General features: G+C 43.0%; 1 protein-coding gene across 1 annotated transcript in view; it reads left to right on the plus strand.

Annotated features, from left to right (window-relative positions):
* The first annotated feature begins 352 nt into the window (after positions 1–352).
* Positions 353–20,912, plus strand: part of LOC128714546 (uncharacterized) — a 28,946-nt gene continuing 8,386 nt past the window's right edge. Inside the window, exons 1-2 of the mRNA XM_053809420.1 lie at positions 353–422; positions 20,341–20,549. Of these exons, the coding sequence (XP_053665395.1) occupies positions 353–422; positions 20,341–20,549 (279 nt within the window). The remainder of the gene's footprint in view (positions 423–20,340; positions 20,550–20,912) is intronic.

The following is a 20,912-nucleotide window of genomic DNA, read 5'->3' on the forward strand; positions in this document are numbered from 1 at the left end:
TGAAACAGTATGAATGGGCTTCAATTCGTGCCGGACGTAATCAAGGCATTAGGCAAATGATTGTTTCAAGCCGTTCGGGTGTGGAGTGGTGAGTTTAATTATGAACGAATATTGCTTTCATTATGAGGGCCTGCGAAGCGTTGTGATTGTTTGGCGTGATTTCGATAAATAATAGAGTATCAATCAGCGTTTGTTTCGCAATAAATTTAATGGAATTATTCACATAAGCTATTTAGTGAGCAAAAGTTCCGGCTTCGGAAAGAATCAAACAGAAAGTTTGATCTGAGATCGAGATTAAACAAAACGTGAAGTTTCTAGTGCAGTGTGTGTTCTCAAACCGATTAAGAAGGCGATGCATCTACCATTTGGATGGACGATGGATATACGATACCCGCTACTATTGACGCTGATCGCCATGATCGGTAAGTGGTGTTGAGTGAAAGTGATCATAAATCATGGTTGGTTACACTTTTTGAAGGAAGGTATTGCAAGGATGATTATATTATGTCTCATAAACAACCGCATTAAATTTACTAAATTGGTTAGAAAGTTTCGAATTTTAAACGAACTCTTTTTTAAAATTTGTTTTAAATTCGTAGAGATTTCTGAAAATTCATTAATCAAAGTATTAACTATAACATTGCATAATATTAGGCGCTCATGTGAAGCTTAATTTCTACCACTAGATACTGCGGTGAATAATGTATTTATACTTAATATGCTAAACATGTGTAAAGTAAATAATTCTACAAGCTTTTTTCAGCGGATTGCGGAGTTCCATGCTTTAACATGACCTGTTTCTGAAATTGTGCAAAATGCAGCGCAGTATGCAATTCGCACAACAAATTGACCGTAATGCTTTGCAGTCCGTTGATTTCAAAGTACATCTTATTCGTACCACTGTCCTACCATGTTACAAATTTCATTAAAATAATTGCTTTTGTAAAACCGATTGCAATCACACTCCATTGTGCGGCACAGTTCGTGTCGTTTCGTCACGGCTAGCTACTCACGTCCGACCGTTTCCTCGCAAAAGCGATTGACAGTGTATTCAATTACTTAGCTGCAAATTTTCCCCCCACACGCTTCAACGCCCTCGGGTCTCGAACGGGGTTTGCTACTGCTGCAATTATTATCCACTATCATCATCATCGATGGTTTCGATCGGTTACCTGGCTCGGTTGCCGCACTTTTTACACCCCCGACATAACGGGTGGGGCACGTCGTGGGAGGTAATTTCATAACTTTATCCATCCGTTTTGCCAGGCACACGACGATGGATGATGCGATACTCGACCTCCATGACGCGGGGAGCCCGTGTGCTCGGGCCAAGCAGCCCATCGAGCGGAAGCTGCCGGTGAATGAGATCCGGTCGACTTGCGGATAACGGGAATGATCTGTGAGAAACACTCTCGCTCGTGATACCCTCTCGTCTGTCCCGAGACCCGGTTGGTAGTAATAACGACAAAACGAAATAATCTTGATGAACTCCTTCACAATCCACTAACCACGGTACGGCTGGTTCCGTCACCGACCAGCCCTTCACTCGTGGCTCGAGGTTGGCACCGGTCGACGAAGGCTTGCCTGGTTCACAATGTTTTTTTTCCTCCATGAGCTCTCCGTGCTCGTAACACTAGCGCACCGGTGAAAGTAGAACTAGAATGAGAATGTTATTTCATTCTCTACCCTCTTTATCATAATCCCTGGATCTACCGCAGGGGTAGACTCTTCCTTCTAACCCGTAGCTCACTCGAAAGCGTTACGCCCGCGTTCGGTATCGGGATGATGGAGCAATTACACCCGAGTGGAACGCCTTTACGTAAGGTGCATTTTGCCCGACGTCATCGCAACCGATCCCGATCTGACCGCTTTTCCCGCGGTGCAGATTCGCTTACTCATCCGGGCGGTTCGGTTGATGGGGTAGCATCGCTTCCGGGCCTGATGCGACCCGGTTACTCATTTTTCCAACCACTTACACTCTTCCCCTGCCGACGCTTTGCCTGCCATACACTCGGGACAGTAACGGCCGGGCCGGGATCTCGGGGCAGGATCGCTTCCAGTGCCGTCAGTGACACTGTCGGTCGCATGCCAAACCGAAGACATCAGACGGTTGCTACTTTTCGCAATCCGATGCGACCCATGATTGAGTTTCGTGACATCGGAATGCGGTGGGTGACACCGTCCCCTTCCCGTCACCCGTGAGCAAGCAATAAGTGAAGTCAGCTCGGCTACTCCGCCTGCTTGACGGCTGGACGGTGACGTTAAATGCAACTTCCTTTTGTGCGACCGAGAGACCACCATTCGCCAGTTCCATCAACTAAGAAGCTTTCGGGCGATGTAAGTGTGTTTTTGCAGTTAGTTCTCATAGTGAACGGATTTTTGGTTCTGTTTTCCTTACAACCCGGTAACGGGCCGGTACGGATGATAAACGAACACCGACCGGGGAGGACAATGTCTGCTGTCATCTTGCGTAACGGTTCGTACGCGTTCGAGTGACACTGGTTCCTGTCTTACTGCGTCACGTAGTGTTGCTGCTGGTAAAACGTCACCCAGTGCGGGTCCGAACAAAGTTTCGACCGAGTTTGTTCCTCCATTTTCTTCTGGTTTTTGTACCGCTTTGCGCCACAGATTCCAATGAACTGATAGCAATCGATAGTGCTTACGGCGTAGCAAAGTTGTTGTAGCAATTTTCGCTCAATCTGTTCTGTCACCGTCGAACGGTACCGGGCGCACGGCAGGCGGATGCTTAACGGGCAGGGAAACAAAAAAGGAAAGTTTTCTTCCAGTGTGTGTGTTTTTTTTTCCTTGTTGTTGTTGCTGTTGCTTGCGGTGCGGTGACTTTGTGAAGCGGGGTGGTAGATAAAAGTGAACGAATAATGTGTGGCGTCGACCGGCGAAAATGTGCCACAGCGCTTCTGTGCAGAAAACTACTTTGCCAAACTTTGACAGTTGTCTATTCATTCATTAGCTTTCTTGTGTACACATTCGAGCCACGAGTGGCCCTTGTGTACGGTTGAGTATTTTATGTGCATCGAGGGTGGTTGATGAACCCCACACTGGTGGACGGGGTTTGAGACGACTGTCACGGAAGTGGGTTTCTTAAAGTTGGGCAGTAAAGTCAACGGCACAACAGATATGTGCACACGTACGTAGAGTTTTGGAGAATTCGGATGAGAGGGTTTCGAAACAGTTTAGAAACACTATTTGGTCTACGATGTTGTTGGGAAGCATCCTGGGAAAGGTTTACATTTTACTGAGAAGAAATGATATATTTATTAGAAGGATTCTCAAGTTTTGGGTAGTTATACCCTGCTGTGTTGTGTTGGGCAAATATTGAACCTATTGGGGTTACCATTAAAACAGCAAAATTGGTGAAAGTAATATATTGCATATCTTTAGGCGTTATGCTTTCATCAAAGGTTTCGAAAGCGATCTGAGCAGGGTAAATGTGTAGAATTGGTTTCGTTTTCTTCGTAAATTCCTAACTTCACCAAGCATATGCAGATTTGTGAAGATGTCAAAAGCTTCTTTATCGTCCAATTCTTCATATTGTCATTTTAATGAACTAGTACTTGACTACAGCTTTAAGTAAGGATCTGATTTGGATGCAATGTTAATTTAGTCAACACTAAGCTAATGTATGTACACTTTTGCTGAACAATAAACCGTTGATATGGTACAGCACCTACAAACCAACTTCGTGCGGGTCGTGTCTTGAATTGAATACGCCTGAAAGTATGCAAACATAAGTTAATGAATACTTTTTTTAAACTTTTCGCAATATAACAAGGTAATTTTTTATGTTTGGAAATGCAATAAGGTGCGCGATAAAACAATGGAACAAGACCATTGACAATGTACTGTGTGAGGTACCTGTAGATACCATAACATAATAATAAACATCTTGTTCTTTGATAACAATCTCGTCATACGTGAATTGAATGGTTTTTTTTTCTGGCACACACACAAACAAAAATATCCTAATTACATACAAAAGCATCCGCGATGACATTCTGCGCTCTTATCCATCCTCGTTTATGCGCTCCTATAGCTATAAATAAAAATCCCAGCAATTGAAAATTCATCAACCGTCCTCTGTCCTTAACGTTGAGCTCAAGAGGCAAGCCGAAAGGAACCCCGTACTGCAGGCTACACGCTTATGAATTTGAATTGCCCCAATTGATCTTCCCCAGGACCTGCCTTCGATTGGAAATCCTCGAAAGGTTCGGAAGTTTTGCCTGCACAAACTGTTGGCAATCAAAAATTAATGGCACGCCGTTGTACCTCCTATATCCTCCGCGCATTTCGTTCACTTACCGTGTCTGGCAGACTGGCCATTGAAGCGCGCGGCCGTTAAAATGTGTGCGATCTTGAGCTAATAATTTGGATTCCCGTTTCTAAGCATTTTTGCTGCGAGCCGACCCCCCGAGTTTTGGCCCGGGCGAAAGAGGGCGAACTCCTCTCGGGTTTGGAAATGAAATAATGAATCGATGAACCATTCGCGCGTTGTCATAACGCTGTGTGGGTGTGTGCGAGGAAAAGAATTCCGTATGCGTTAGAATGAAAACTTAAGCCATGTCACTCTTCAGCGACTCTATGGATCACTTGAAGCCCTGCCGAGAACAGACCGGCATCGTGAGTTCGCGGAACTGCGAAAGAATCGGGTGGAATTTGGAAATTGAAAAAGCTATCGGGAAAGGCTGTTTTTTTTGTTCATGGAGTCCAATACTTCTGCTGCTATTATGCCGAACGGGATCATTGAAACATTTGGGGAGGGAAAAGAACATTTCAAACACCGAGCAAAGGAGCTGGTTCGGCACAACGGGATGGGCAAAAGAAAGGACATACCATTTCGATACGCTTTTCACCTCGAGTGAATGGATCGATTGAGGAATCGGTGAAGAAAATAGAACCTGCACATGGCAACGGGTCGGTTGGGAGCTGGACAGACATTTCGCATAATTAAATGATTGAGTATGTTTATGATGATAGAAATTGACGAGGGTTGTAGGGCAGTTTTGGGGGTAGCGAAAACCCCGAGAAGGGAGTTCATGCCGGGGCCACCAAGTTGACAGGATCCGGCATGTTCGGTTTAACTTTTTTACCAACACAAGAAGCGCGCACCCGCACACACACACATTTGATTGATGGAGTGCTATTGATCATTCCAATCATCGCACACAGAAAAGTGATTTGCCGAGAGTCAGCCTTGCGCGCGGTGCTTATTTAAATGGTGGCGAAAGTGTGTTTTTGCAAACAGCGCTGAAAAGCAGAAGGTGATTATCTAACGCGCACCATTAAATGTAGCGTGAATGGTGGGAATGAAATTAATAATGTGTTTTGTTAAAAAGTGTGACGGAGAATGATTTACGTCATACGGTTTGCCGTTTTTTTTTCCTTTGCCAAAACCTCTTCAAAGATGTTGGAACATTGATTAACGATCCACATTAAAGTTATTTATAATGGCCATGGCAGAGAGAGCGTAAACGTAAAACACGCCTCATCCACGTGCAGGCGAAAAGAAATCTCACCACTAATTACTAATCCAGTTCGGCCAACGATGATTTCCCGTTCGACAAGGTGAAATATTTGCGGAAAGCAAATTATCACTGGGCAAACATAAATTGCCACACCGCAAAGGCAAGCTTCAGGGCGTGATGGCCCCCCTCCATGCATCGGACGGCTAAGCAAGATGAAAGGCTATCAGGCTGTAGGCAACCTTCAATCAGCCTCCACACCCGACATCAACAGACAAGCTTCTTCTGCGTAAGGAGCAACAATGGCAGTACGAAAAGCTAAACGAGCGTATGATGAGCATACTGCCGTACCTTGGCAAAGGTGCAACCAGCAACGAACCGTCCTATCACCGTTTCGCATCGGAATCGAGTTAGTCAGTTAGCCAGATTACGCTTTATCGTACGCCAACAACACGGCATACATCCTTCCCGGCGGGCAGCCGGGCATGAATCACATTCAAATAAATTCGTATTTATTCTCCCAGCTGCGGTGGGGGGACGAGTGAATGCCACCGGAATTGTTGCAATAGATCGGCTAGGAATGGTGGTGATGGTGACTCCCAGTTCCACCATTTTCCATCGCGGTTTCCCATTTCTGTTTCCGCTGCCGAGTGGTGCTTGGGCGCCGCTTGCTTTGAAAAAGCTATTTCGATTGATTTCTTACTCAAACCAAACACGGCGCAAGTGTGGCGCAGGAAGTGGGAACCTGTATGTTTTCTTCGCCCGTGTTACGAGATATGGTGTGGCCGTGTGGTGGCCGTGTTGTATGCGATGGCGAAAACGTATGGGAAATAGTAACTCAATTTATGTTTATTGAAGTGTTTACGAGAAGTATTTGGTAGAGTATTTCGGTGTGCTGTTTGTTCAATCCACTTTTTCTCCCGGTTTTGTGCTGGATTAATTCATTGCAAGTGAGATTGCCGGGATGGCAGTCGGGTGTGTGTGTGTGTGTGGGAAGTTGATTGAAAGCTTGCATTCGGAAATGGAATGGAATGTGTTGGTTGAAAAGGATGTATTGATGAGTTAGGATAGGGGTAATAGAACGGAATAGAAAGGACACGAAATTAGTGACATATTGAGAAGTAATCGGATATGAATGCTTGTTGTACCTTATTGGAGTATGTAGATTTTCTTGATGGGATGATGATACATATTTGAGATACTAGCCATTAATATATGCTCACAATTAATTGCAGTGTTTGTTGGGGATAAAAACAAAATTTTTGATGGATATTATGATTTTTTTTCCTTAATTTTAACCAAAACGGTAAAGCTTTAACCCGAGCGGAAATTTAACTAAACCGTAAAACTTATCTAGCGCCTGCATGTAGGCAATGTTGAAATCAAATTATTTGGTATAAGATGGGTTATATGTGCAATTGATGGCTAATCCTTGCCAGCGTTGTTATGAGTTATGAAAAGCCTTTGCTGTTACTTGTTAATGACAAACAAATTCCGAGACACAAATTTTTAAACTAAAAGTCGCTACGAAGCTTGTTTGGAAACCCCATCATTAACAATGTAGTACGAACCGGTGCCACACGACGTTCATTTATTTAATTGAAGCTTGGTTTACAGTGCACCAGTTGCACCAGTTTCCTCGCAAGTTCCACAAGCTACCACAAGAAGAAGAAGACAAAAAAAATCCTCGGGATGTTCCCTCAAGGAAAGCAAAGCATTGCGAGAAAAACACATTGCGTTTATATTTCAATTTGAGTGTTTCCTTGCATTTCGTCTCCGGTTTCCACAACCGACGGACTGGAACTGCTTGCAGCAGACATTTTTCATTTCTTCCCATCCGTCCGGCGTGGGAGGTTGCATCTTCCCAGAACCAGCTGGTCAATCTGAGACGGTGCTCAGCAGAAAATCGAGATGGAAAGCCGCCAGCACAGGGAGCGCACAAGCAGGGCGAAAAACACCTCCCGCAACATAATGAAGAGTGTTTTCGGTAGGGTTAGTTCGGTTGGGTAGTAGCAGGGTGCGAATGGGGGACGAGGGGGGAGGGGTGGTGTACGTGCCGTGCAAGTTTTACAGTAATTTTGAGCAGCTTCCGCGTTTCCCTGGCTCGTCGGTTGTGTTTTTGTGTGTCTTCAATTTGCTTAAATTCAATTACATGCCAAGCGTGGCTCGGTGTACGACTGCCCATCGGTTTGACCCGGCTATGGATGGGTTTGTGTTCCTCGTGCAAAGGTTCGCCACTACGATATGATTGCAAATGGGGCAGCCAGCCTTGCCAGGCATGAAGGGTTTCTAACAATTTAAGGGATAAAGTTAACTTTATTTTCAATTGAAGTTACCGCTTTTGGTAAAGGTTAAAATAATACAGAAAGAATGTGCACATCAGGAGGTTTATTGTATATATTTATCTATATTTAACCAATACTTAATTTTGTCTATTTTTTTAATTCTTCTTACAACTATTATTATTAACTTCTTTTAATTCCATTTTAGTGCTCTAATTTCGTGATTCTTGTGCTTGTGTTTTTAAATTTCACGTATTGATGTACTTTTTTAAATTTATTTTCTTTGTTTTATTAGTTGTTTATTTTTAAGCTAAATTTTAAAAGCTTTTTTAATCGTTACCAATGGAGTGTATTAGTTTAGCTTAGAAGCTTGAAAGCACTGCTGGAAAAGGTACGCTTTAAGTGGTGGTAGACCTAACCTTACGCCATGCCCGACTTCAACATCTTCGAATCACGCTTTTATGGAGTTCAAGCAAAGCAAACATGTTACAACACTTTTCACCCGTTAAGCCGCTGCATTTTCTTGTTGCGACTCTTTGCTATGCCTTTTTCAGCCGTCCAGTTTGCATGGTTCTTTGATTCTTCCCCACCATCCCGGGAAAACCCCGGGAGGGATGGAAAAGCGATAAATAACTGACCCTTGTTGGGTTGGGTCGGTTCCGGCAATTGGGTGCCTTACTTCACGCTTGGAACCAACCCCGAAAGCACTTGAATTCCTTACAAAGTGTGCTTTCTTTTGGAATGCCGTTTGCACAAGTGCACCCAATGCTTACCTGCCGGTGCACCGAAACGAATCCACCCGACACCCGGAAGACCGTTTGGAAGACGCTATGCTGCTGCTGGGTACTGTCTTTTTGCAAAAGAAACGAGCGAAACCTAATTTAAATTAATTTAAATTCGCTTCAGTCGCTTTTGCTCCTCCCACCGACTTCGCTTCGCCTATCCGAACCGACCGTTGCGGGAAGGCAGCGGGTTCGTCTTACCCATACATTGTGGCGCGTCGTGTGCCCTGTGCGGCCAAGCGAACGGACAAACTTATCTTAAATGCATGCACTTTGGAGTATTTAAGAATCGAACCGTCCGGTTCGTCCGGGGGCACGTCAAGGCACGGCACGGCGCACGGCGGTAACGCTGCAGAGCGTATTTTCTTCCCGGGTCATTCGTTTTTCTACGGGGGCCAAACCTTTAACTGGAAAGCGCAATGCAGTGATGAGCAAAATTTATCTCTCGGCCCATTAAAAGCTCGATTTTTGGGTAGGCAAAGTGCACAATCGGGCCGAAATGACCCCTTCAGTTCTTGGGCAGAGCATTGCTGGGGTGTATGAGTATGTTGCCGTCGGTGCGTCGATATCACTAGAGTAACCATATTTATTAGCTTCGGCAAAGTAAATATTGACCATCGGTAAATGGTAAGGCTCATGAAAACGAGCGAATCGATGGAGTGTTTCTATTTTAGCTGTTGAACCAGATACCCAAATACCCAGATGCTTGGTGATAATATGAAGCGATTTAAATAGAATCTAGTTAATGTAAATTTTTCGCATCTTTGAAAAGAAATGGATTTACAGATAAGTTATATCTGATATTGTTATTTACAGAAAATTGGAAGCGGCTTACATTACTTTAGAATTTCGAGAGCTATGCATGTCTGTTTCATGGGAAAAAGTTCCACAATCCTTTGGTTTGCATAAGGATTAGTACACGTAAAGCAATACATTCAAGGAATATACCTCCATTAAGGAGATTGGTGCATGTTTTCTGATCCGATGTGGCTTTCGTTGAAAATTTCTTTTCACTTAACAATAAACAATAAACAAATCCATATGAGGCCTGTATGGGAGTCATGCATAGTTTTGCATAGTTCGGAATAAACAAAGTTTTTGTTGAAAATCAAACAAAAAACTTTCATTGTTGAGAGAATTCTTCAAATATACAATTCACAACACGTTAGCCAAGCAATACCCCTCCCTGCCCCATTGTACGAAACTTTAATATAGCTTAGTAACTCAAAATTGAAGGAAACAAATCATGTTTTCTAAGAAATCGGAAACAATTTCGCCAAAAAAATCTAATCCAACACCAATGATTTTATGATTGATCGTCGATATACACATACGGCGTAAATGGTAACCGAAAAAATATGAGCATAGAAATGTTTAATCAAAGAAAAATTCTTCCCATCGCTTATTTGAGAATCCCTCCCCCATCGATTCCTGCCGTGTCTTCAACGTGTGCCCGGATCCCGGCGCATTACATTATGTAAAAATGGTTAAAAAAATGAACTGAAAAATGTGTCCAACCATTAAACCGTGGCATAATTGTAAAACGCTCAGGTGGAACCGTTTTTCCCCGTGCTGATTAATGTTGCAACGTGGTGGGAAGAGACGGCGGAAAGTGGTGGCACAATTTATGCTTTTCCTTTCTTTTTTCCTCAAGGAATCCCTCCCTGTTGGTTTTTGGTGGATTTCTGTTCCTTGGCCTGTTTGCAGAAAGCGTGCCGTTTCGTAACAGGATGAAAAAGCATATTGTTGGTGCTCGTTGCCGATGCCGCTGATTTCGATTCGAACCCTGAAAATGAACCAATTTCGTTTGCGCTTTTGAACTTCATTAAACTCCCCGACGATTTCTGTGGCAGGAGCAGTGTGCCCCGGATGTGTGTGTGTGGACTGCCCCGATCGTCTGGCACGTCATCAATAAGCACACACGTGCGTGGGGTCCGTCCGGTGGTGTTGATGCGGTGGTTGGAAGTGAAAAGAAATGCATGTGGTTCGCCTGTTCCTTTGCCAGCCCTGATGTATGCTTATCAATTTCTCATCTTAATAGACTTCTGAAGCTCGCTTCGGTTTCAGCTCCCGGTGAACGAGGGCCAAGCCGAGGTAAAGCCAAAAAAAAAAATAAAAGAATCCCAGTCAAAAGGACGTGGAAAACCACGAAACGAAACGATTGGAAAAACGGAACCTGCACCGGGTACGGAATTCACTTTCGATAAACTTAAACTGTACGTTACGCTAAACGATATACGTTCTGGGTGGCCGATCGGTCGTCGGCACTGCCAGCCCGGCAACGGAACGTAACCGGATCCGGGCTCTATTGCTTTCCACTGGCTTTCGATTCAATGCTACGAGCGGGGCGGGACATTTTTCTTCCATCCAATTCCTGCAACTGAAGCGTGCAGCCGCGCTGTCGATATTCGGTGCACGTATTTTTGGCATGTTGTGTGCAAAACTGCTAACCTCCCGGCGTGGCCACAGAGGGAAGCCAAGAGAAAGGAGAAACGGAAGAATGTTTTATGCTTGTACTGTATCACTTTGTTGTGCCCCGTACTCGTGAGGTTGCGATATTTGTTGAAGTTAGTGCTTGTGCTATGTGCAACGCGGAGATGAAGCGAAGAATTCTTTCTTTCTAAAGCGAAGCGTGTTTTAACTGTTGTACGCTGTGGATGCACTTTACAGCTGGAACGTTGGGATGCTAATTTATGATATTTGGGCCGAGAATGGGAAACCGGAATGAGCAGGCAGCTCGATTGGCACACCGTTTATACCATGCGGAACATGTTTTTGTTTTGTTCGGTTTTTTTGGGCGAACATGGAAGCATCTCGTGATCATGGTCGTTATTGGTATTTTCAACCAAATGCTCATTCAAACGATGATTTTGCCATTTTGCAGCATGAATAAGTGATGTTGGGAGAACGCTTTTGAAAACAGCTTTGAAATGTTGACGACTTTTAATATGATTTCTCAGTTATTCGTTTATCGAATGTTGCTGCGGGTTTTTCAGTTGTATTACGTTTTAAATTAATTTTGCAAATAAATCAAACGACATGATGAAAAGAGTCCAAAGGCTATTATAGTCCTGTGTCTATCGTCAATCGTAGTAAATTCTAAACCTGCTTTGTTAAGAGTAATATAAATCAGACCTCCTGGAATTAATAGTCACACAAAACATATCAAAATTATTCAGAATAAGAATTGCCATTTGCTTAAAAACGCGATGAAGCAATAAACTCGCCTAAATTTATGCAAAACGTAGTACAATTTGTTGAAGGGGTTTTTCATATTTTCCTCTTCAACAATTAAATCTAGTAAGTCATGCCAAATAGAGGCTTATCATACTTATTTTTACCTCGCTAGATAAAATTGTTAATCAATCTCTTCTACGTGGGATAGGACCAGTTCAATTTATAATATTAACTTTTGTTATGTTCCAAATATGACAAATGTCGTCATCATGGATTAATAAATAATTAACTAAAAAAAGTTTGATATGTGAGACCGAAAACAAAGGTATATTACTATGAAAGTGCGCTCCCGGGTGGGCAGTTCTATAGTTTATAAAGGTTAATAGAAGGTACAGATTTAAAAGTGACCAATAATTCACGGAATCCATTAGGAGAAATTTACTTTGAAGAGGTAAAAGTTAAAAAAACACAACTACAAAGCGAAAACCAAGTGTAATGCTACCGTTCGAAAGTTTTCCAGAAATGCTTCAAAAATAGTTTCGGCAAACGACCTAGAGAATGCTGTGATCTCGATGCTTTAGATATTGATTAAATTTGCTAATTGAATTAGCACTACGTTTGAATTTTGGTGGCTTCTAGGAATTTCAGAAGATCATATGGCGAGTATAATCAACCCGTATTTAAAACAAACATTAACGCTTATTCTTCATGTCGTCACCCATGGCAAATATCTGAGAATCCTCCGTGACGATGAACCCGATGCGAGGGTGGTAAATGTTTATCATTTGGTAGGAAAAATTGGCATCGTAGAGCAATCGTCTGGGAGCTAAATTGAATCGTGGTGGAACTGGGTACACACGCAAACCCAGCAGGTACACCACATCCACCCAAGAAAACACTTATGAGTTCGAGAAGGAAAGCATTCGACAAGTCGTTCAGGTTTTTACACGCTATGAATTTCAACTTCCACACTCTCTCTCTCCCTTTTTCTTGTGCTCCTTTTTACACTAGTCTTACTCTTATATTGAAGGTTTGTAGAATGACATCCTCGTCGGAACAAGATTTTCGCTTTTCCAGATTGCCGAGAAAAATACGCTTTGCTTCAATTTATTCAACAACAAAAAGTTCCGAAAACGAATCTTATGGGAAAACGACATTTGAAGATGTTTGTTTGTTGATTGGCAATAATGCGATGATGGTTGCATGAGTTCAACACACTTTGCAGTGGGCTCAGAGTTGAGATGGAGCCATTGAACTCATTGCATTTGCGGTACAACAACACTAAGTGTGTACTGCAAGAATAGATTTATGTCAAGAAGCAGATTGACATAAGTACCGTGCAGTGCGCCTGAAGCTATGTATTGTTTTTATATTCTAACTTTTCTATTCTGCATCTGAGCTAAAATGTAGCCAAAAACTTGATATAAAAAACCACTCAGAACGCTGCAGAAATCTACAGAAGAATTTTGTGGAACGACTCCGCACCTCCGTAGGGTAATTTGAAAGAGTTGAATAAAATTATTGCATACTTTCAGGCGCATGTGTTTTACGTTGGGTTAGACTAACACGTAAGACTTATATTTTCATTGGTTTAAAGAAAAGAAGCTATACTTTCTGGTCATAATTGATAAAAGAAAAATTAACTTAACACAATTAACTCTCATTAAAGATTACTCAGATCTACTTTGTTGTTTTAAGCATGGTATAAAAACTTACTTTGAAAATAGTTCTGTCAACAAATTTATTACTTTTCCTATAAAGTAAAAAAATTGCGATAAAAGCAGCCAAAATACTTATTATACCATCACATCATTCTGACTGTGCTGGATTGGAGTCGAGAAAATGGTACCCTGTCAGTTACGGGTGTTACACTCGCCGTACTAAAGTTTACGGACGTGCATATGTCGGGCCAATAATTGCATTACTCGGTACCCATCAACTTTCACTGTACGGTAACGGCCTTTGATCGTGAACATTTGTAGCGTGCCAAGTGCAAAGGAAAACTTACCCAGTAGAAAGTATAACAAAAAGTAGCTTTGACTTAAGCGGGTTAATTTCCGAGAGCTCGCCGTTCTGGTCGATGCTTTCGATGGAATATAGACTTTATCACAAGTGGATTAAAATCCATGAAACTGCATGATAGTGTATGGAAAGTATGGGAAACAATGAAAAGGGGAACATTAAAGCTATCTAAAGTGCAAAGTGGATGCAAGCCATAGGGTGAACTTAAAAGCGATCTCCAATAAACTTTATTTTTGAGAAATTTGTATAGCATAAATGTAAAGCAACTCGTAGTAATTTTATGCACGTCACCGTAATAAATACTTGAACAAAACCTGTGGCATGATCCATAAGCTTTACACGACTGCATGTGCGATAACATTTCAGTCTATGGTTACCTTTTTCTAGAATTTATGAAGTTCAATAGCTTGCTCCTGCTGCTGGGAACATCGGAAAACTACGCAAAGTGTTTAAGGTTTAGCACACTTTGAAGTTGTTGCCTTACGCATGCACCCAGTCAGCCCGGACGATACCGGAGACACCCGAACCGGATCGGTGAATTTTTCAATCATCCAACCACAAACATAGTTACGAACCGGCAAGCAGTAGTTACGGTACGGGAAGAACAAGAGAGAGGGAGCGAGTGAGCATTAATCTAATTTATCTGCAGTTGTTTCCAGGGTTGAGAGGCTGACGGTAAAGGAACTAGGGAGGTACACGGGTCGGAAAGCTTTTCATGTGGTTTGCAAAAATTCCTTCAACATCCAAGCATTGCCCGGACCGGACCCGGTGCGTTTATCGTACCTGGTCGATTACGGAACACGATTCCGTCCCTGGTGCAGATCGCTTGGGAGTTGCCTCAGACCACCCGTAGTTGCTCAAAAGTCGGAAAAGGCAATGATGAAGTACATCCAGCGCGGATGTACGCAGGAGAACATTCGCCGGGGAAGAAGCAGAACGCACACTTTATTGCAGCCAAAGTACCGGCGCATGAATGTTTCGAAATATGATTGATATCTTCGTTCGTTTTGACCGGTAGTAGGAAAACTGGCACCGCCCATTCACCTCACTCCCGGGCCGTACACCATACTCGGCCCGGTGTATTATTTCGATCGTACCGGGGTTGTTTAGCTTCCAGGACCGGGATCTGGTCTGGCATCTTTAGCAAGGGAAAAGGGGAATTTTTACCTCTTTACTGTGGGCCCACCCGGGCGATTCATTCGCAAACCGAAGCACAAAACAAAATCGTCCGGTAATCGATAAACTTAAAAACCATTTATCAACATTGACTGCTAATATCCTGTCAGTAACCGTAGCGAAATAACAAATTGAATTCAACTCATGATCGGGTTTTCCCCCCTCCGTTCCCGTCCCCTTTTTTTCTTGCCATGGTCGATCCAAACAACCCCAAAAGTTGAGCGGAAAAGATTGTTCCGTACGATTCAACGACCCAAAAATAAAGAAATGGCAAGGAAACACAACAACAAACTTCAGTAACGCCACAGAATGGAAAAGCATAAAAGCTAGAAGTTGGACATAAAACAAATGGCGCTTGTTTTTTATTCGACTCGTAAATCAATTGCGTTCAGCACTGCCGAGGGGGTGAGTTTTTCTTTTTTTTTTTGAGTCAAATGAAAACCACCAGCAACTGCCAGAAAAGGGTGAAACGCACGATTAGACAGCGAGCGTATGAGTGCCACTGACCGGTTGGGCTGGCGAAGGGGGCTTAGCTTAGCGGGACGGTTTTATGGGCGCCCTGTTGAGAGTCCTTCGAGATTTCCGTGAATGGGATAATATAAACAGCGGCAGGTCGTTGTGGTCCGTGAAATAGCGCGGGTTGTTATCTTACCACCCTGATCGTATCATTTGCTCACTTGTTTTCCTGTGAATAATGGGAAGATAAACATGGATAGTAAATAAAGTTTTTGGCTTTTTCGTGCCGCAACGTGTTTTTCTAGCGCCAGCAATGTTTTTGTATCGATCAAACGCGTTTGGATGTAATGAATCATGCAAAACAGATCTAAGGTTGAAGTAAGTTCTTCTATGCATTTATTTTAATTGGTCGCCCATTGGGTAAAGTGGACAATTTAAAAGTATTCAATACGATCGTTTTCCTCCATTTATTTCAGGAATCCAACGAACGTTCCATGTTCCTGGTGGATTTTTTATCCGTTTTGGCGCATAATGCCTTTTTTTCTAAGTGAGTTCTTTATCACTTATGGTCTCAATAAGTTTTCAGGAAATTAATTAGCCCTGTTAAGCGATGGTACATTTTTATTACACGAACGATATTCGAATTTTAATTACCACGACAGTTTGCCAGTAATCGGTGTGTAATGTATCGCGCCTAGAGTTATGCAATTCTTCTGTTTCTTTATTGTATGGCAGTCTTAGATTTCCAGTAGTTTTTTTTAAATCGCGGGTCAAATACTCTAGATTATTTACTGTAGTTTAGTATCCGATTCGAATAATAAACCCCAACGAACCGTATTGCAGCTTTATTTATTATACAATATGTACGATATTAAATTATCGATCAACCCCCAGGAAATTGATGTTCAAAATTAACACAGGCTGAGAGAGCTAGTTTAAACTCTAAGATATTCAGAACACAATCAGCTTCATTTTGAAGTTAAACATTTAACACATGGGATAACATTGTAGCTTCATGTCTCTATAAAGTGAGGTGACGCCTTAAGCTAGGCAATTCTGTGAAATTAATTTAAATTTATCCAAAATTTACAATTGAAAATCTAACGAAAAACATACAACCAACTAAGAACCATAAGGTACTTTGGTTCTATCGATACTCCGTTCTTATAATTAAGCTTTATTAATTGTCTGCTTATGTTTGATCCATTATGCTTTGCCCATTAGACAATTCTACTCCAGCCATCGTCCCATTACCCGAGCGTTCCCAAAAATTATCACCACTATCGCGACCGTTCCCCAAGCACAAGAAGCTCCGTGTTAGTGATTAACGAAATGAAAAACCAGTCGTAAACTCTCATTCTACCGCCGACAGTGCCTATTAAACCATTAGTTCCCAACGGTAGGGCGACGAGCAACTGGAGGCCCGAGGAGCAATGGAAAGCGAACATTGCAACGATCCACGTTTTCATTTGGAAATGATCCAGAAATGAATCTTACGCCAAACTGGTACCGGTTCGGTAAGAATCTAGTTGGGAACAGGGGCATCAAATTACTCCTGAAATGTCTATAAATCTTGACGAAAAACACATAAATTATGTGGCGCACACTAAACGGTAGCCGGTTCGAACTTGGGGTTAGTTTAGTTTGATGCGATTCGCTTTTGCGGGGTGATTTGCATGTTGGACGAGTGTATCGAGGAACTTACCTACCGCCGCGTTACCTAGCTCATCGACGAACGCTTGGTCCATTAATTTAACGATGCTCGATCTCAATTTGACCCCCTTCCCATTGTACGGACGGTATCATATGCAAGCGTGAGCGATACGCTTCAGCCGTGTAAAACTTCTCGGGAAGGGCAAAAAAACGGCGATTCTTTTCTGCTTTTAGCACGCTCCAGTCCAGGGAGCTGGAGCTTTTGCTGAAGAAGCAAACTTTTTACACTGCACAGCTCTCGATTTCGCGTGCTAAAAACTAAACCACTTCCCCAGCTTACCATCGCTGGCGAGCGAACAGCACAAGGATAATGGCTTTTTGAGCTCATAGTTAGAGATTCCTCACCCTGCTGTTCACTCTTGTTCCCGTTTTCCGCCCAGGAAGCGAATTCAAGTTAACTTTTGCCCAAAAAAAAAAGAAGCCAAAGAACTCAAGTGGAGAAATTGTGCCGAAAAATCTTTCAAGGACCGTGCGTTCGTGCAAAATAGTTCACCAGCGGTACGGATAATGCCTCGTTAATGATCAAAAGTTTCTGTTGCCCCGTTCCAGAAAAAGGCACCCGAGCCCAAGAAACCTGAAAAAAAATGGCGAATTGAAGTGAAATCTAGCAGAACACTTTACGGTTCGGATAGGGGCAGCAGCCCACCCCATGGTAGTGGGGCCGATCTTGGCAGGCAAGCTGGCACCGAATGGTTGTCATTTTGTTGCACAACTACAAGGCTGTTGGTTGGTTGGTATTTGGGTGCTGCTGCATGTCCCTTTCTTTTTGCCGGGGAGTGGGTTCGGAAAATCCCAACATCCCCAAACGGTATGTGTTCCCAAAGCGGAAGAAAGCGAACGCCTATAAAGATGACCGGTTTATGACCGCTGCCATTCACATATTTTATCAATTTTTCCATCACACCATCCGAACAGCAGGAAGCCTTCATTCGATTCGGAATGTTGCGCGTGCTCACCCAAAAGATGGCACGTAAGCGAAATGTATTCGCCACTGGAGACAACATCAAGATCCTGTCCGTAAGAAGTCATCGTCTCGTGTAGTGTGTGTGTGTCTGCAACACTCGTGCAACTCGAGCTGTGGTACGATTATCGTCATGTGCTGCACGGGATTTATGTCCCACCGGAGGAGGTGCACAATCGTCCTGGACCGTGTGTGCAACATGTGGTAGAATGGTTGGCGGCCACTGTGCTTTTCTTACATCTTCCCTAATTGGCACTACAATTGATATCTCGCGGGAACGCACCAGCTGCGCTGTACGTGCCGGGAACGGTCGCATTTTTGTCCTCGCACAACGGTTCCAACTGACGTCGCATTGTTATGGCTCTGGCCAGACGAAGACGTCTTTATTATTACCGGGTTGCTGTGCTCCACACGCCAGATAAACGGTTATCTGTCAAATGGTTGAACGTTGACACTTAAGCGATCAAAGCAAGCAGCAGCAGCCAGAATTGTGCGGATTGCTGTGATCCGCTTTTTACTGCCATTGTTGTTGCGGTATCGCACGATGGTAACAAATCTTTATTTTATGTCCTGCTTGCTTCATAAGCTATTTGTTTTTTTTGTCTTGTTAAATCCTCTACCCTATCTCCGGCATCCAGTTGTCGTCGCTATTGTTTCCATCTTTAATCCACACCAAGTAGCTTGGTTGCGTTTGCTGTGGCTGTTCAGCATGAAAGTGACACCCATTTCCCGCTCACCCCCACTTTCCCTTCCTACACCTTGGCGGTGGACAAACACACTAACACACAAGCAGACAAATTGTAGTAGTCGATTAAAAACAGACTTTCGCCATCGAAATTGGCGTAACAGTGAAATTTAATTACTTTCCAACAGTGTAATTACACTTGAAACGATTGCCTGCGACGAACACGTACACGGCACTCTTACAGGGGGTAGGTTTTTTTTGGGGGGTGCTTGTGTTTGTGTGACGTTTCAGTTTCCAACGGTGTGTCGGTCTCCCGGCCCGTTGAAACTTACACCGGACGCTGTAGTAACACGATTTGGGTTGAAAAACGCTGCAAATGTGGTACAGTGTGTAACAAAAAAGCAAACTTCAAACCGTTGACTTGGCTAATGAGAAGTTGGTTAGTTTGATACAAAGGAAAACTTTCGGTGACTTTACTTTGTTGTAACGCTGCTTTTCTTTACGATTTACCGCTTCCACCAGCATGGGTGGAGATATTGTTTATCTTTTTGGCACGTTAATAGTATGAAAAGTCAAACAAATTTAGTGGGAACAGATTACGGTAAACACAGATTAACGAGCGTACAGTTTTATTACATACTACCGGTGTAAAAGTTGCGTGTTTCGGTATTTGGGTTGAAAGAAGCTTGAAGCGTCAACGCAGAATTCTATTCTAAATTCTTGCGCTGTTTTAACAATAAAAATGATTGTTATGAGTAAATTGAATAATAACAGGGTTATATTTAAAAATTATGGTGTTGATCAGCTCTTTGTTTTTACTTTTTAAATAATTCTTATCGCTACGTAAACCAACACTGTTATCGTAAGAAGATTTTCAGGAGTAATCAAAACATTATGTTAAAAGATGTGGACGTATTTATGTCTATGCTCAATATGTATGTAGCAAACCCGTTAACTTTTGTTTATTCAAATATATCGATATCTTAATATAAGATATCAGTATCTAAATATATAGATATATTTACATTGCTATTGCTATTCACATCGATTTATCTTTAAAAAGCTTATCTTTATTCGATGAGCGAAGAAAATCGTTAGAAAAAAAGTAAAACTCCTTTCATCTCCCTATAAGAAAAAAAACACAAGATTTTACAATCAGTTTCACATTATCAGTTGACACTCCATGAAAGTTGTGCTCCTTTATTCGCTAATAAATCCGATCAGTACTAAACCGTTCAGCACGAGATGTTACTGTGGCCATTATCCTGCGTTCGAGGAAGAAAAAGGTATAAACTCACCCCATTTTTATCGTTAAGTATCCAACCCAAATCGTTACGTCGGCAAAATCGCTTAAAGTCGATTATTGACTCCATCGACACCAACATGCACAGATGGGTTCGGTTTCGCCCAACGTCAACACCGCCAACACGTGAAGTTCGTGGAGGTGGTGTTCGGTATCAATGCGAACTCTTCACCCCTTTGTCGCCTCACGCGGAGCTTTTCATAAATGCAATTTCCATCACCGAACGATCTTTAGCTCATCCCAATTTCCCATTGTATATACCTCTCTCTCTCTCTCTATCTCTTTTTCTCTCGCCCATTCAAACAGATCTCGTCATCACGTTGAAGGACGTGCGCGTCAGTGTTCCGGTCGCCATCAAGCGGGGCGATAATGCAAATTTGATCTGCCATTACGACATGGAGGGTGCCGAGCTGTACTCCGTCAAGTGGTACAAGGGAAAGCGTGAGTTTTTCCGCTACACACCGAAGGAAATTCCCGCCCTGAAATCGTTCGTCGTCGCGGGACTCTCGGTGGAGGTGAGTTCGTTGTTTGGGGCTGGTAAGCACGGAAGTCACGATTTGCGTCCCGTCTCGTAGTGCGTTAGTGTGCATGAGCCCGAACGTTCGGAACAACCAGAAATGGTACCAGAAGCGATTGCAGAGCCGCTCCCGACTGAATTGTAGCCAGAAGTCGCAAGGCTCCAGTTTGAATCAGACACGGACCAGAGTCAGTCGGTTGGGCAGAGGGGTTTGGGGAAAATGCACATCATGCCGGGTGCCGGGATGGAAATGCATCACCGAAGCAGTAGCACTGCACCGGATGACGATGATTTCTAATCGCGAATTTTCTTCCCACACGCTTGCAATTTCGTTACACAGATCAACGGGATCATAATTATC

The sequence above is a fragment of the Anopheles marshallii genome, chromosome 3 (assembly GCF_943734725.1).
Source record: "Anopheles marshallii chromosome 3, idAnoMarsDA_429_01, whole genome shotgun sequence".
NCBI lineage: Eukaryota > Metazoa > Arthropoda > Insecta > Diptera > Culicidae > Anopheles > Anopheles marshallii.